General features: G+C 33.9%; 1 protein-coding gene across 1 annotated transcript; it reads left to right on the forward strand.

Moving 5' to 3' along the window:
- The first annotated feature begins 1,242 nt into the window (after positions 1–1,242).
- Positions 1,243–15,939, forward strand: LOC125255976 (glucagon-like peptide 2 receptor). The gene is made up of 14 exons (XM_048171587.1): positions 1,243–1,400; positions 3,132–3,428; positions 7,886–7,982; positions 8,055–8,159; positions 10,151–10,272; positions 10,349–10,455; positions 11,530–11,686; positions 11,816–11,975; positions 13,737–13,797; positions 13,984–14,050; positions 14,480–14,568; positions 14,653–14,791; positions 14,863–14,904; positions 14,983–15,939. The coding sequence occupies exons 2-14, from the start codon at positions 3,357–3,359 to the stop codon at positions 15,316–15,318; spliced, it is 1,554 nt and encodes a 517-aa protein (XP_048027544.1). The 5' UTR covers positions 1,243–1,400; positions 3,132–3,356; the 3' UTR covers positions 15,319–15,939.
- Positions 15,940–17,204: the final 1,265 nt, after the last annotated feature.

Consider the following 17,204-nt stretch of genomic DNA (forward strand, 5'->3'; position numbering starts at 1 on the left):
CCAGATGGGGAAAAAATAGGCTGAAAAAAAAAACAAAACAGGAAAGATTACTCGCAGGGTCATTTGGAATCCAACACGAAAGATTTATGAGTCAGAGTCAAGCTGTTATACGTGATTCCCTCCTCACAACCAGAAGCCTCTGCTTTTACATAATATATATGCTGGAAGTGGAAGAACTGATGAAATAAAATAGCTAATTTTCCACTGAACTTTAGGAAATATTTGAGAAATATAAACTGCTGGTAAAAACTTTAAGATTTTTAAAAAATATATATTTTTCAAAATGTCTCTTCTGCTCACCGAGGCTGCAATTATTTGATCAAAAATACAGTAAAAATTGTGAAATATTATTACAGTTTAAAATAAGTGTTTTCTATGTGAATATATAGTAAAGTGTAATTTATTCCAGTGATCAAAGCTGAATTTTCAGCATCATTACTCCGGTCTTCAGTGTCACATGATCCTTCAGAAATGTTTATGGAAACTGATTCACTAAGATGTTGTTTTTTAAATAAGTAAATTGACACTTTTACTGTCAAAAGTGACAGTAAAGACATTTATAATGTTACAAAAGCTTCTATTTCAAATAAATGCTGTTCTTTTAGAACTTTCTATTCATCAAAGAATCCTGACAAATAAAATGTATCAGTTTCCACAAAAATATGAATGTTTTTAACATCGATAACAATCATAAATGTTTCTTGAGCATCAAATCATCATATTAGAATGATTTCTGAAGGATCATGTGACACTGAAGACTGGAGTAATGATGCTGAAAATTCAGATTTGATCACTGGATATAAATTACACTTTACTATATATTCACATAGAAAACTGCTGATTTGAATTACAATAATATTTCAGAATTTTACTGCATTTTTGATCAAATAAACGCAGCTTTGGTGAGCAGAAGAGACTAAAAACATTAAAAAAATCTTAATTATTCCAACATTTTGACTGACAGTGTGTCTTTCATCAGTCATCAGGTCTGTTTTTATCGCAGGCGTCGGTGGTGTAACAGTACGTTATATTTGTTTATCATCCGTTCTGTTTTGTGTATCTGCGTCTCATCTTGACCCTGTAAGAGAGATCATGAGAACTCACTTCAGCTTCAGACTGTCAGACTGCACGAGTTCGTTGCCCACTTTGTTTACATCTGCAGGACACGTATCTTCAAACGCAGGAAAGCCATCCGGGACGCAGCAATTCACGTTCATGCCTACAGTCACAGGACGTCTCGAAAGCAAACTATTTACTACATGAGCAGAGGGTTTGGTAACTAAAACTAATTGTTAGGTTTCAAGAAGCCAAATTCACAGGGATCATCATTTGAATGTCTTAACAGAAGATGAATATAAATTCTCATTCATATTCTTTACAGATTAGATGAACCATTACATGTAAGTAGTTCATCTTTAATTATGCGTAATTCATTCTCCTTTAAAAAGTGATTAAGAAATGCACATTTAGATAGAAGGTGCTGATATTTTAATATCTGCATGTCATATGAAGTTTTAGTTTTAGTTTTAAACAAAAAAGCATGCAAACGTGTGAGTGGATGATGTGAAAGTTACTTTATCGCAATTAGTTTCCATTTTGTTAATGCATCATAATTGACTTCCTGAATGAAGAACATTAAATTCCTCTTCTATACTGTGTTAAAAGCTGGTAATTATACATCACAGCAGGTAATTAGCCTAACGAGGGAGTCCTGACATGCTGCAGAAGGTCTTGTTTCTATTATGGCTGCAGTACAATAAGAGAGATGCATCTGCTGTTATTTATTAGTTTTATTTGACAAATGGCTGGCACAAAGTTTGAAGACTAACCTCATAACATTGAGTTATTGTTATAGAGGCAGAATAGACATTTGTGATTGGCACTTTTAATTACACTAATAAATGTGTGACTTTTATTTGATGACAGGATTAGATTTGATGCATTTTCATTTTTCGTATTTTTTTAGACAACTTTAGTGTCGAATTCAGGCAACAAGCTCAACAATTCAAACCTGTTTGTGCAAGAAAAAATATTTTTCTTCAATTTATGGGGAATTTATCATTTCATTTAGACTGAATTTGCAACCTTGTTGCATCCAGTTTCTGCTGCTGATGTTTTAATTTAGATTTTGATGTTATTTAATTGCACAAATATCCTATATTTTAGTATCAGAGTTCAAATTCAAACAAAACGACTCATATAATATAGTTTCATCATCACTTGAACATTTTCTGAAGTTTAAGCACCTCTTTTAACATAATTTTTGGTTAGTGAAGTGCAGATTAAATAATAAATAGCTAACATAATTAATAATTATCTATGTTGAAAAATAAAAGCTGACTTCCTTTTCAGGCCATTTTTTGTGCCCTACCTGTTAGCTTTTATTATTATTATTATAAATTCTTTTGAAATAATTTTTTGTTCTTGCATTTTATATTTTGAAGCTGACTCTGAACTCCTGAAGAAAAAAATCAATATAGAAGCTTACCGATTATTACAGATCAAGCAGACCGACAACCGATATTTTGAACCGATATATATGTGTAAAAATGAAAATGAATGTTAAAAACTTTCTTTAAATGCTTTAAAACATATCTTTCATTCTGAGAACTGTTAATAATAACATGCATATTAATAATAATCCAATATAAAATAACTTAATTGTATAAATTAAATATAGATTCATCTTTATTAAAAATTTTCTTTTGTTGTTTGATTGTCATTAATGACAGACAGAGGTGGCTAACTCAAAATTTCAAAATTAAATTATATTATCGACAATCACTGATACCGATAATCATAAAAATGTTTAATATCGGTGCCGATAATCGGCCAGGCCAATAAACGGTCGACCCCTAGTTTTAGTTGTAATTTCATTTTATGAAATAAACAGCTCGTAAATATACTTTATCAGAAGAAAAACGTGTTAAACGTGAAAGTATTATGCAATCATTGAAGACATTTCTCCTTTATATAGAAGCTTTTCTTTAGAATTGAGTCAAGAACCCCAGCGAACCTTGTGCTGACCGATGTTTCTCTCTCTCCCGTATTACTACAGTTCTGAGGATCTCTTAATGAAAATGCTCAGATGCTGTCACTGAATAGTTTTCCCTAAAACCTCTTTTTTACAGGCCGTGTAGCTGCTCAGCTGCCGTACGGTGATTGGCTGGGAAGGGCCAGAAGTGCAGCGGGAGTGAGTGAAAGAGTGCAGACGCTCTCAGTCTGGGATCTGAGGGTCTCCGCTCTCATCCACAGCGGATCATCTACAGGAAGTGCAGCTCCCGGCCAGGGAAGCACTATGAGTGGCGTGAAGCCGTGCAGATCTTTTGGATTGGTGGGGAGGTGAATGTTGAGCCATGCTGACGGTGTTCAGCGTCCGGCCGTTTGTGCTGCGATCTGCTCTTACTGCGCTCCTCTACACGGCTCAGGTGGGTCCATGATTCTGCTGATCTCTAGATGTCTTCAAAGTTTAATAGCACTGAAAAAATGTTGTACATAAAACATAGATGGCTGGGGTACAATTTATTTTTAATTCTATGTAATTGTTTGTGAAATTTACTAGCAATTTCTGAGTGAAAGTTGTTTGAAAGTAAATCCTTCACCAATTTTTTTTCAGGGTAGTAGTTAGTTGCTTAAAAAAGTAGCTTGAAGTAGATAAAATAATAGCTTATAATAGATAATGGAATAGCAATATAGAATATTTTAGTAATTAATAATGAAAAGTAGAAGTTAATAAAAAATAAACCAAACCAATAAAACATGATGTTTTTTAAGTAACTTAAAGAAGAATTCTGTAATTTACTAGCAATTTCTGAGTTTTGTTTACACCATTTTTTCAGTGTGTTGTTAGCTGCAAAAGTAGTAAAATAATAGTATTAGTAATATTAATAATATTAGTGAGGTACGTTTTACAAGAAAATACTATATTACTGTTTTTATACTTTAAAAATGTGAAATGTTTAATTCAGCATGTTACATGTGATTTCTTCCAATTATTTATGCAAGTAAAATTATTTTTTCTAGTAAAAAGTAAATCCTATGCTTGTTTTTTTCAATGTTAAAAAAGTAACTTGAAGTAGATCAAATAATAGTAAATAATAGATAAAATAATAACTTTATAAGTATTATATATAATAGTAATACTAAAACATTATTCAAAACTGTAAAAGATTACAGCACCATTAAGTTATTTCTTCTGTTTAACTCCAATTGTCATGATACGTTTTGGGTTTTGAACTCAAGTTTATAAGTTTTTGTGAGTTGAAACAAAGGTTATCTTCAAGTTGAGTTATATTTAGTTGAGTTCACTGAACTTTCATTTCTAAGTTTAACCAGACATGTTTTACAGTGAGCTGAATTTGTTTCTTGATTTAATTTAATGGAAATGAACTAACATGAACAGTTGTATTTTTATTAACTAAGACTAACAAAGACGTAATGTATTGCTATAGTTATTATCAGTTAATGCATTAACCAATGTTAACTAATGAGACCTTATACAGTAACAGTCATATGTTGTTGTTTAAGCGCTCATATATAATTCCACATACTCCGAGAGTTTACTAGACAGACAGGAATCTCTTGAGATTACAAAGTCGGAGCAGCGTTGCAAAATATGCTGTGATGATCTGAATTTGATTTGTGTGAGGTTCCTCGAACATTTATGATGCACCGCATGAGATAAAGAGGCTGAGAAAAAAGGACAGATCAGTGAGGTGCTGCCATGAAAATCTGTAGTAAGAATCTGATAGAACTTTCACATTTATCTGCTACCAACTAAATGTGCAAATTCAGCTTTTTAATTCAAAAATATATAGCAAACAATGATTGAAATGACTGAATCAATGCACAAAAGAGAAGCGATTGAGAGATTGTGTGCATGATAGTCACTTTCATAACTGTGTCAAATGTCAGCATATACTCTGTGCAGTTTTGTGCAATCTTTGAGCGTTCAGTATTACAGCATCGTAATCTCCCCGTCTGCTCATGATATTTCTAGGATTTTTTAACATTGAGGTGAAAGTTCTGAGGAAATGTTGAATATCAGACTGAATCAGTTAAGTAAGCACTGCAAATCATACACTAAAAAATGTTGGGTTAAAAACAACACAAGTTGAGTTGAAAATGGACAAACCCAGTGATTGGGTTAAATGTTTGACCAACGTGCTGGACAGTTTTATTTAACCCAGCTATTGTTTAAAAATTACTATATGTCTGGCTAAAACAACCCAATCGCTGGGTTAAAACAATTCAATCACTGGGTTAAAACAATTCAGTCGGTGAGTTAAAACAACCCAATCGCTGAATTAAAACAACCCAATCACTGGGTTAAAAAAAATTCAATCTCTGGGTTAAAACAACCCAATCGCTGGGTTAAAACAACCCAGTCGTTGGGTTAAAACAACCCAGTCGTTGGGTTAAAACAATTTAATCGCTGAGTTAAAACAACCCAATCGCTGGGTTAAAACAACCCATTTGCTGGGTTAAAACAACCCATTTGCTGGGTTAAAACAACCCAATCGCTGGGTTAAAACAACCCATTTGCTGGGTTAAAACAATTCAATCGCTGAGTTAAAACAACCCAATTGTTGGGTTAAAACAACCCATTTGCTGGGTTAAAACAACCAAATCGCTGGGTTAAAACAATTCAATCACTGGGTTAAAACAATTCAATCGGTGAGTTAAAACAACCCAATCGCTGGATTAAAACAACCCAATCACTGGGTTAAAAAAAATTCAATCTCTGGGTTAAAACAACCCAATCGCTGGGTTAAAACAATTCAATCGCTGAGTTAAAACAACACAATAGCTGGGTTAAAACAACCCAATCGATGGGTTAAAACAACCCAGTCGTTGGGTTAAAACAACCCAGTCGTTGGGTTAAAACAATTTAATCGCTGAGTTAAAACAACCCAATCGCTGGGTTAAAACAACCTATTTGCTAGGTTAAAACAACCCATTTGCTGGGTTAAAACAACCCAATCGCTGGGTTAAAACAACCCATTCGCTGGGTTAAAACAACCCAATCACTGGGTTAAAACAATTCAATTGCTGAGTTAAAACAACCCAATTGTTGGGTTAAAACAATTCAATCGCTGGGTTAAAACAACCCAATCACTGGGTTAAAACAATTCAATCGCTGAGTTAAAACAACCCAATTGTTGGGTTAAAACAACCCAATCACTGGGTTAAAAAAATCCAATCTCTGGGTTAAAACAACCCATTCGCTGGGTTAAAACAACCCAATCACTGGGTTAAAACAATTCAATCGCTGAGTTAAAACAACCCATTCGCTGGGTTAAAACAACCCAATCACTGGGTTAAAACAATTCAATCGCTGAGTTAAAACAACCCAATTGTTGGGTTAAAACAACCCAATCACTGGGTTAAAACAACCCAATCACTGGGTTAAAACAATTCAATCGCTGGGTTAAAACAACCCAATCACTGGGTTAAAACAATTCAATCGCTGAGTTAAAACAACCCAATTGTTGGGTTAAAACAACCCAATCACTGGGTTAAAACAACCCAATCACTGGGTTAAAACAATTCAATCGCTGGGTTAAAACAACCCAATCACTGGGTTAAAACAATTCAATCGCTGAGTTAAAACAACCCAATTGTTGGGTTAAAACAACCCAATCACTGGGTTAAAAAAATCCAATCTCTGGGTTAAAACAACCCAATCCATGGGTTAAAACAACCCATTCGCTGGGTGAAAATAACCGAATCACTGGGTAAAAACAATTCAATCGCTGAGTTAAAACAACCCAATTGTTGGGTTAAAACAACCCAATCACCGGGTTAAAACAATCCATCGCTGGGTTAAAACAACCCAATCGCTGGGTTTGTCCATTTTCAACCCATCTTGGGTTGTTTTTAACCCAGCATTTTTTAGAGTGTTTTATAATCCAGAAGTTAAATGTTGATTTTCAAACTCATAATAGTTTTTTTTTTTTTTTGATCCAATAAATGCTTTATATTTGTACAACATGTGCTGTCAGATCAGGAGGATGGTGTTCATATATAATACTGGGCTACACTTTATTTTGATGGTCCACTTTAGACATACAGAAGTAACTTTGTGACTACATCTCAACTAACTCTCATTAGAGTATTAGTAGACTGTTAGGGTTAATTAGTTGACTTATAGTTGAAATGTTACTTATAGTCAGTAGAATGTCTGTTTGGAACATCAAAATAAAGTGTATTTAAGCAGAAAGTCTACTAATACTCTAGCTGACATGTTGCAAAGCTACTTATAGTCTAAAGTTGAGCATCGAAATAAAGAGTTAATAATATTAATTTCTATGTGGGTAAAGTGACAGTATTGCAGTGTGTAAATACATTCTCTGCTCTTGTAATAAGACAATTCCTCATTTAAATGTCACTATTGTAGCTTAAATACTTTTATATGTATTGTTAAACTAGATTACTATCATGTAAACATCTATTAAACACAGTATCTGAGCATCTAGAATGCATCCAGGCAATTTTCTCACTCTAAACTGATCTTCAGCAGTCGGCATTGTAAATTGGCAAGAATGTAAATATTTATCTGATCATTGTAGCAGAAGTGAAGATGTGTTTAATATCACCTCCAGTCACAGCCTCACACTGCTCTTTAGTATCATTAATTGTGTCCAAATAAAAACTCTTACGTCTTCAAAAGATGTAATGTTGGTGACTGGAAGCTTAGTAAAGTTATTGCTAAAAAACAAGAGGACAACATTGACCCTTTCCTTCAGAGATCATTTATAAATACTGCCATCTTGTGTTTGAAAATGTCCCGCATCACCAATGAAAGCATCGGCTCTTATTATGACAGGAATACTCTCAGTCGATGAGCACTCAATCCATGTCATGTTTTTATGGTTTTGTAAAGGTCATGGGCTCCATATTGGATGATGTGATCTATAAACGTAGTGAATATCAAGAGAACTGCACACGACTCCTGAAAGCCACTTTCCCTACTGGAACTGGTGAGTGAAGCTGGTAGAAACAGATTTTAATATGCGTATGCCGTGTAAGTCATTGTATGAATCTCCCCATAGGAATATTCTGCAATGGAACATTTGACGTTTTTGTCTGTTGGCCGCATTCACCTCCTGGGATAGTATCTGTTCGCTGTCCTCCTTATTTACCATGGATCAAAGAAGGTCACTTATTTTATTCTTGTTTTACACGTTTTCCAATTACAGTTAAAAAGTTAAAGAGTTGAATAATGGTTGTATAATTTTTATAATTTTTAATTTGTATAATAAAGTTGTATAATAGTTGTATATATTTATTTTCCATATGTAATAATAAAATTATATATATATAGCAATATTCTTTTGTTGTTGTTGTTGTTGTTTTAAATATACACTAAAGTTATGAATAAGTAACATTTTGTATGTTTTTGAAAGAAGTCTCTTCTGCTCACCAAAGCTGCATTTATTTGATCAAAAATACAGTAAAAATTGTGAAATATTATTGCAATTTAAAACAGCTGTTTTCTATGTGAATATATTATAAAATGTCATTTATTTCTGTGATCAAAGCTGAATTTTCAGCATCATTACTCCAGTCTTCAGTGTCACATGATCCTTCAGAAATCATTCTGATATGATGATTTGATGCTCAAGAAACATTACCATTCAAATGTTTCTGGTAATTAAAGACTTAATTTTAACCCTCTGGCGCTGTTCATTTGGGGTCGATGTGCTGTTCGGTTTATCAATGTTTTTACTCAACATTTGTGCAGTTTTTCGAGAATGTATGATAAATTTAAATTTCTATAAATAAATTTTAAAAATATTTTTTATACAAAAACAGCTTTTTATGTAAAATTCACTTTATAAAAGACCCACATTTGCCCATTATTTGGAAAATACAGTTTTAAAAGTAAAAAAAAATCCAGTAGATGCTGCAGAGCTCTGCTTTTTGACTAACTAAAAGACATCTTTTCAAAAGTTTTATTTTTTTATTTTTTTTGCTATTGGATTTATATCTAAATATTATGAAATCACACTTATAACAATAAAAATTACTTTTTGTCAAAGTTTTGCATTTTTTGTACTGAAATAAATCTGTTATATTACATATTGAGTACAAATACATGACATGAACATCAAAATGCAATGAACTGAACAGCAATAACAAATGAGCAAATACAGCACATGGATTCTGTGTGTGTGTGTGTGTGTGTGTGTGTGTGTGTGTGTGTGTGTGTGTGTGTGTGTGTGTGTGTGTGTGTGTGTGTGTGCATTGTGGATGTTTTAAAGTGTTCCGCTTTATTTCTGTATGTGTGTTCTGCATTGTTTCTGATTTTGAGGATGAATTTTGTCCATTTTCAAAGCGGGGTCTCTGGAGACAACATGTAAAGTAACATTATTGAAAAACTTTGACAAAAAAATTTTTATTGTTATAATTGTGATTTCATAATATTAAGATATGAATCTAACTGAAAAAAACTTGTGAAAAGATGTCTTTTATAGTATAGTGGTTAAATAGTGGAGCTATTGGGCAAAAATCTTACACTAAACCATGTCAAATTATCCATGTTATCCCCATGAATGAAAGTTAGAAATGTGGGTCTTTTATAAAGTGAATTTTACATAAAAAATTATTTTTGTATAAAAACCTATTTAAAAAAATATTTTTGTTTTTTTGTTATTTATATAAATTTAAAATATATAATAAATCCTCCAAAAACTACATAAACGTTTAGTAAAAACATTAATAAATTGTGTAAAATTACATTTGTGTAAAAAAAAAAAAAAAAAACAGATATCATTCCAATTTATTTTTTTATTTGTAGATCTAGAAAGTGTTGACAGCCATACAAAGCAAATCATCATATTAGAATGATTTCTGAAGGATCATGTGACACTGAAGACTGGAGTAATGATGCTGAAAATTCAGCTTTGATCACAGGAATAAATTACACTTTACTATATATTCACATAGAAAACAGCTGTTTTAAATTACAACAATATTTCACAATTTTTACAGTATTTTTGATCAAATAAACGCAGCCTTGATTAGCAGAAGAAACTTCTTTCAGAAACATAAACAAATCATAATTATTCCAAACTTTTGACGGTAGTGTGTATATAATTTTCTAATTAAAAACACTAAGAATGATACTTATGCTGGTTGTTTTCAGATTCTACTAGATATGTGTACAAGGAATGCACGGTCAACGGCACCTGGAAGACTGAGGAGAACTCCAGCATCATATGGAGAAATCAGTCGGAGTGTGAAAACCCTTCTTTTTTCAAGCCCCAGGTGAATAATGCTACCATACATTAAAGTATGGTCTCCATCATGGCATCATTTTTATAATGGTATCCTGCATACACAGGAAGACGAGGTATTTCGGCAGTCTGTGTTGAGGGTCTTGTGCATTGTAGGATACTCGCTGTCTTTTTCTTCTCTTTGCTTGGCTGTTCTGATCATGAGTCTTCTGAGGTGAGTGGAGTTCTGCAGGGCTCAGTGTTTGGTCCGTTTTTGTTTCATATAGTTAGAATGTAACTTTTAAATGCCCCTATTATGCTATTTTAAAGGTTTTAATTTTGTTTTGGAGTCTTCTACAATAGGTTCACATTCATCCAAGGTCATAAAACACTTTAATTTTCTCATAATACACACTGCAGCATCAACTCTTTTCTCTCAGCGTCTGAAACGGTTAGATCAAGGATTCGGTCTCTCTAAACCCCGCCTTTCCGAGAGCCTGCTCTGCTCTGATTGGTCGGAACCCAAACACTCATTAGCATATCGGAATATCAACACTTGATGCACAGTGATACGAACTGGTGTCGGTTTTACCGTATCAATCTAGATTTGCTTTGGCAGCAGAAAACAGAATCTTCTCGACATGAACAACAACAAACCAAACTCTTCCAGTCCCAGATACAACTACAGCATTTGAGGGCTGGGCAAAGTAGATGCTGTTCAGCCAATAGAGACCAGAGGCTGGCATTATGCAAATTAGTCACAAACCTACATAGGTTCAGCAGGAAGTGAGATTGAAATTACTGACGTCTCATTTCAGGCAGTTCAGAATCGCTTCTTTCTTTTGAAAGACAATTACTCTATTTATCTGATCTTTGAAACTTTGCAAAGCTTTTACATTCAAAAAACAGATTTTTTACACACTACATCCTAAAAAGCATAGTAGGGGCACTTTAAGATAGCTTGCAAAATTGTTTCCCTCATAATAACACTTTAATCTCACTGATAAAAGACGGATTCAGGGCCATTGGTCATGCAGATGATGACAAACCATTGACTAATTTGGAATACAGGCAGTCTCTGATGAATCACTGCTGTTCACTATGTTTACTTTGCATTTAACCAATGTTCTCTTGCATAATTAGATTTATCCAAGCTACAGTGCTTTTGTTTTCATTGATCAAATTGATTGATTTCTGTCCTATCCGGTCATTTATTCTGCTCCAGCCCAGAGCTGGCTCCAGATATCTGAGATACTAATTTTATTTGTCCCTAACCAGGCAATAAATTATTTTTACCTGTTGTTTTCAGGAAGCTTCACTGTACGAGGAACTACATCCACATGAATCTCTTTGTATCGTTCATATTTAGAGCATCAGCAGTAATTACCAAAGAGGTTATATTACAAGTCAAGTATACCAACCTGCCCAATGATGAAATGGGATGGAACAGTTACACAAAATCTGCGGTACATAAACCTTCATTTATACTCATTTTTAGTTCTGTAAGGAATGCATGTCTTACTGTTTGTTATTCTGTCGCATTGTCATTGTGTAGAGGCACAAAAGTTGCAGTAATATAAATGTCAACCTTCCAGATTTCTTTCCTCTGCAAGGCCTCAAAGGTGTCGATGGAATATTTTGTGGGATGTAATTACTTCTGGCTTCTAGTGGAGGCGATATTCCTGCACACGCTGCTGTTCACTGCGGTGTTGACCAGGAAGAGACTTCTGAAGAAATACATGATCATCGGATGGGGTGCGACTTACTACATAAGAATAGTTTGTCCTTTGAATTTCGATTTTAAAATGACTTTAGTGACACTTTACTTGAAGCCTTTATGTATAATACATTTTAAAGGGATTCATAATGTACATTATAATGTATTATATCTTTTCATAAATAATAATAACCATTATAATATTTGCATATTCCTTGTTGCATCTGAAATTGGTTGTTTGTCATGCGTTTGAATGCATTTTACTTTCTAAAGGTGTAACAGGGCATTTTAAGGTGCATTAGAAGGCACAATTAATGTATTAGAATTACTTTTATAGTTAGGGATGCACCAATATGAACATTTTGGCCGATACCGATAACCGATAATTCTTTATATTTGAAAGCTGATAACCGATAAATTGGCCGATAAATCATAGAGGAGAGCGAGTTTGGCCGATAATGTATGTAATTTTGGTCGATACGATAATTCTTTATATTTGAAAGCCGATAACAGATATATTGGCTGATAAATCTAAAATCTAAAAATTGTGGCCTATACCAATAACCGATAATTCTTTATATTTGAAAGCCGATAACCGATATATTGGCCAATAAAATCTAAAATCTAAAAATTTTGGCTGATACCAATATTTTCCTGCATTATGAAGGGATTCATAATGTACGTTATAATGATTATATCTTTTCATTAATGATTGTAACCATTATAATATTTGCAGAATCCTTGTTGCATCTGAAGTTGCTTGTTTGTCATGCGTTTGAATGCATTATACTTTCTAAATGTGTAACAGTGCATTATAAGGTGCATAACAAGGCACAATTAATGTATTAGAAATACTTTTATAGCTAGGGATGCGAACATTTTGGCCAATACCATTAACCGATAATTCTTTATATTTGAAAGCAATAACCAATATATTGGCCGATAAATCTAAAATCTACAAATTTTGGCTGATACCAATAATTATTTATATTTGAAAGCCGATAACCGATATATTGGCTGATAAATCTAAAATCTAAACATTTTGGGCGATACGATAATTCTTTATATTTGAAAGCTGATAGCCGATATAATGGCCAATAAATCTAAATCCAAATTCTTATATAATTTTTGAGAGCCTGATTAAAAAGATTAAATCATAGAAGAGAGCGAGTTTGGCCAATAATATATGTAATTTTGGCCGATACGATAATACTTTATGATTGACAGCCGATAACGATATATTGGCCGATAAATCTAAAATCAAAACATTTTGTCCGATACCGATAACCAAACATTCTTTATATTTGAAAGCCAATAACCGATTTATTGGCCAATAAATCTAATCCAAATTTTCATTTAATTTTTGAGAGCCCAATTACAAAGACAAAAGTCTCACCATTAAAAGCCATATCCCAAGCACACAATAATAATGTTCTCAATATAATTTGATGCAGTCTATATGACAGACTTGCACTGCACATGTTGAACTTAACTGTATTTTCCTTTTTGAAGTGACTCCAATCATATTTCAAGCAATTCAAAACCATCATAGCGATCAGTGTGCATCTGAAGTGTCTCACCTGAAGGAAATAATCCATTATTTATCGGCTTTAATATATATTGGCCAAATTTTCTTATCAGGCCAATAACAATAACATTAAAAATGAACATACATCAGCCGATACCGATATGGTGGCAGATATATCATGCTATTTATAATGCATTATATACAAAGGCTTTAAGTAAAGTGTTTCCATGACTTTATTAATTCTCCAACTTTATTCAACAAACTCATTCAGGAACTCCATTATTGTTTGTGATTCCCTGGACCGTAGTCAAAACGGTATATGAAAATAAAGGGTACGTGCCTTTTTTACTTCAGATTGCCATTTTAAAAGAAAGTTTTGCATGTCATACAGAAGATAATTTGAATTTTGAACTGAAATCGTATTTTCTTGTTAACAAATGGAACCTCGTTATAAAGTGTTATCTATTAATGGTTATATATGCATAATATAATGCATTACATGTTTTCTTTTTCTAAAGCTGTTGGATAAATAACATCAGCTGGATCTGGTGGATAATCAGAGGTCCAATAATATTAGCAGTGATCGTGAGTATGATGCCTTATGAATTATATTTGAAATGGCTTATTTTCCTCATGCAACTGTTCACTTTTAGTGACACATATTCAATATGAAAACTGTGGGAGGAGAAAAGCAGGATTGATTGGTTTACTTCTGCTCTGCTGTCATGGTGTAAGGCCGATTTCACTGTAGTTCCTCGTGCCGTCACGTCTCATGCTGGTCATGAGCAAATCAGGAGTGAGCCGTAAAAGATGACAGCTGCAATGTATTAAATCAGTCGTTCTGCTTCAAATTGTGTTTGAAAACCTCTGCCCTTTATCTTTCAGAGGCGGACCAGCGGTTGATAAACGTACAATGAAAATGTTCATTAACACTCAATCCTGCTACTTTTTAACAAGACAGAAATCCTGCAAAAGTCAAATGCTGACAGAATCATGCCCTCATTTGTCTTTCAGGTCATTTTTTGCATTTTTCTCAAAATCATCAGACTTTTGCTGTCCAAGTACAAGGCCGACCAGGTGAAGTTTACTGACTACCGCTACAGGTTAGTCGATGCTTATCTAAAATAGCTTGTAGCCCATATAAAAACGAGGTGAAGAGACTCACACATTTCACACGGTTCGCACAGTTTAGCCAGAGCAACGCTCGTGTTGATCCCTCTGCTCGGGATCCACGAGATCGTCTTCTCCCTAATTATCGACGAATCGGTCGAAGGAAGCAACCGCTACACTCGAAACTTCGTCAATCTGACCCTGAGCTCTTTCCAGGTGAGAAAACTGCTTGTTGTTCCTGTGCTGATGCAGCAAAACCTCTAACCATGAGCTTTATTGTTCGACAGGGTCTGTTAGTTGCGGTGCTGTACTGCTTTGCAAATGGAGAGGTATGTTTGGTGAAGAACTTTTGAAAGTCCGAGAGCATTTTTCACCATAATAAGCACATTTTGAAACGTGTCCTCCAGGTCCAGGCTGAGCTGAAGAAGCGGTGGCAGCTGTTCGTTTCTTCCAATCACTTTGAGGTGCACAACTGCTTCGCGGACATTCACCCCAAACACCTGTGGAAGTGCTCGCAAAAGAGCCCCGGACAAAACACAGAGCAGAGCGAATACAATGAGGACAGAGGCCACGCCCCCACACCGGCACATCAGCTGCAGGTGGCTGTCCAATCGGCAGAGGACGTGGCCTGTGGGCGGAGCTCAGGCCTGGAGTTTTACATGAGGAAGAGCCTCTCCAGCAGCGATGGCGAAATTACTTCAGGGGAGACGATGGAGGAGATCATAGAGGAGAGCGAGTTTTGAAATCTATCGTGATGGATTTTTCTATAAATATGTAATTAGGGATGTATATTTCCACACTTTAAACACTGTAAATTATTGAAGTTTTGTTTCCGCAATGGATTAAAAAAAAAGGAATGTTACTTTTTATATCACAATTCTGACCTTTTTCTCAAAATTCCAAATCGCAATACAGAGTTTATAACAATTCTGAGAAAAAAACTCAGATATAAACATGCAACTGCAAAACAAAAGTCAGAATTGTGAGATAAAATGTCGCAATTTCCTTTTTTATTCCGTGGTGGAAACAAGCTTCCATAGTAAATGGCTTCCGTTATGTTTTTGATACCTGATTTTTGTACAATCTAAGCTTTGAAATACTCTTTTAAATTGCAGTGCTCAAAGATTGACAAATTAAACATCAGCTCAATGAAGACCTGTTTAGGGATGCACGATATATCGTCCAACATATTGGTAACATATCATTCATTTTTAATGTTATCATTATCGGCCTGATTTGTCCGATATATTATAGTTGATAAATAATGGATTATTTCCTTCAGCTGAGACACTTCAGATGCGCACTGTCCACCATGATGGTTTTGAATTGCTTGAAATATGATTGGAGTCACTTCAAAAAGGAAAATACAGTTAAGTGCAACATATGTAGTGCAAATCTGTCATATAGGCTACATAAAATTATAATGATCATTATAATTGTGTGCTTGGGACATGACTTTTAATGGTGAGACTTTTGTCTTTGTAATTGGGCTCTCAAAAATTAAATGAAAGTTAGGATTTAGATTTATTGGCCAATATATCAGTTATCGGTTTTCAAATATAAAGAATGATTGGTTATCGGTTTCAGCCAAAATTACATACATTATCAGCCAACTCACTCCCCTCTATGATTTATCGGCCAATATATCGGTTATCAGCTTTAAAATATAAAATATTATCGTATCGGCCAAAATTACATACATTATCGGCCAAACTCGCTCTCTTCTATGATTTATCGGCCAATATATCGGTTATCGGCTTTCAAATATAAAGAATGTTTGGTTATCGATATCAGCCAAAATGTTTTGATTTTAGATTTATCAGTCAATATATCGTTATCGGCTTTTCAAATATAAAGAATGATTGGTTATCGGTATCGGCCAAAATTACATACATTATCGGCCAAACTCGCTCTCTTCTATGATTTATCGGCCAATATATCGGTTATCGGTTTTCAAATATAAAGAATGTTTGGTTATCGATATCAGCCAACTCCCCTCTAATTACATACTTTAAAATATAAAGTATTATCAGCCAACTCACTCCCCTCTATGATTTATCGGCTTTCAAATATAAAGAATGTTTGGTTATCAATATATCGGTTATCTGCTTTAAAATATAAAGTATTATCGTATCTATGATTTAGCCAAAATCGGTTATTATATAAAATTATACATTATTGGCCAAACTCGCTCTCTTCTATGATTTATCGGCCAATATATCGGTTATCGGCTTTCAAATATAAAGAATGTTTGGTTATCGATATCAGCCAAAATGTTTTAATTTTAGATTTATCGGTCAATATATCGTTATCGGCTTTTCAAATATAAAGAATGATTAGTTATCGTATCAGCCAAAATTACATACATTATCAGCCAACTCACTCCCCTCTATGATTTATCGGCCAATATATCGGTTATCGGCTTTCAAATATAAAGTATTATCGTATCGGCCAAAATCTTTAGATTTATCGGCCAATATATTGGTTATCTGCTTTAAAATATAAAGTATTATCGTATCGGCCAAAATTACATACATTATCGGCCAAACTCGCTCTCTTCTATGATTTATCGGCCAATATATCGGTTATCGGTTTTCAAATATAAAGAATGTTTGGTTATCGGTATCAG

Source organism: Megalobrama amblycephala, linkage group LG20 (assembly GCF_018812025.1).
Source record: "Megalobrama amblycephala isolate DHTTF-2021 linkage group LG20, ASM1881202v1, whole genome shotgun sequence".
In the NCBI taxonomy this organism is placed as follows: Eukaryota; Metazoa; Chordata; class Actinopteri; order Cypriniformes; family Xenocyprididae; genus Megalobrama; species Megalobrama amblycephala.

Coding starts and splice junctions, on each gene's coding strand:
- LOC125255976 (XM_048171587.1), top strand. CDS start 3,357: ATGCTGACGGTGTTCAGCGTCCGGCCGTTTGTGCTGCGATCTGCTCTT. Junction 14,051..14,479: donor CAATAATATTAGCAGTGATC/GTGAGTATGATG, acceptor TTTGTCTTTCAG/GTCATTTTTTGCATTTTTCT. Junction 14,792..14,862: donor TGACCCTGAGCTCTTTCCAG/GTGAGAAAACTG, acceptor ATTGTTCGACAG/GGTCTGTTAGTTGCGGTGCT.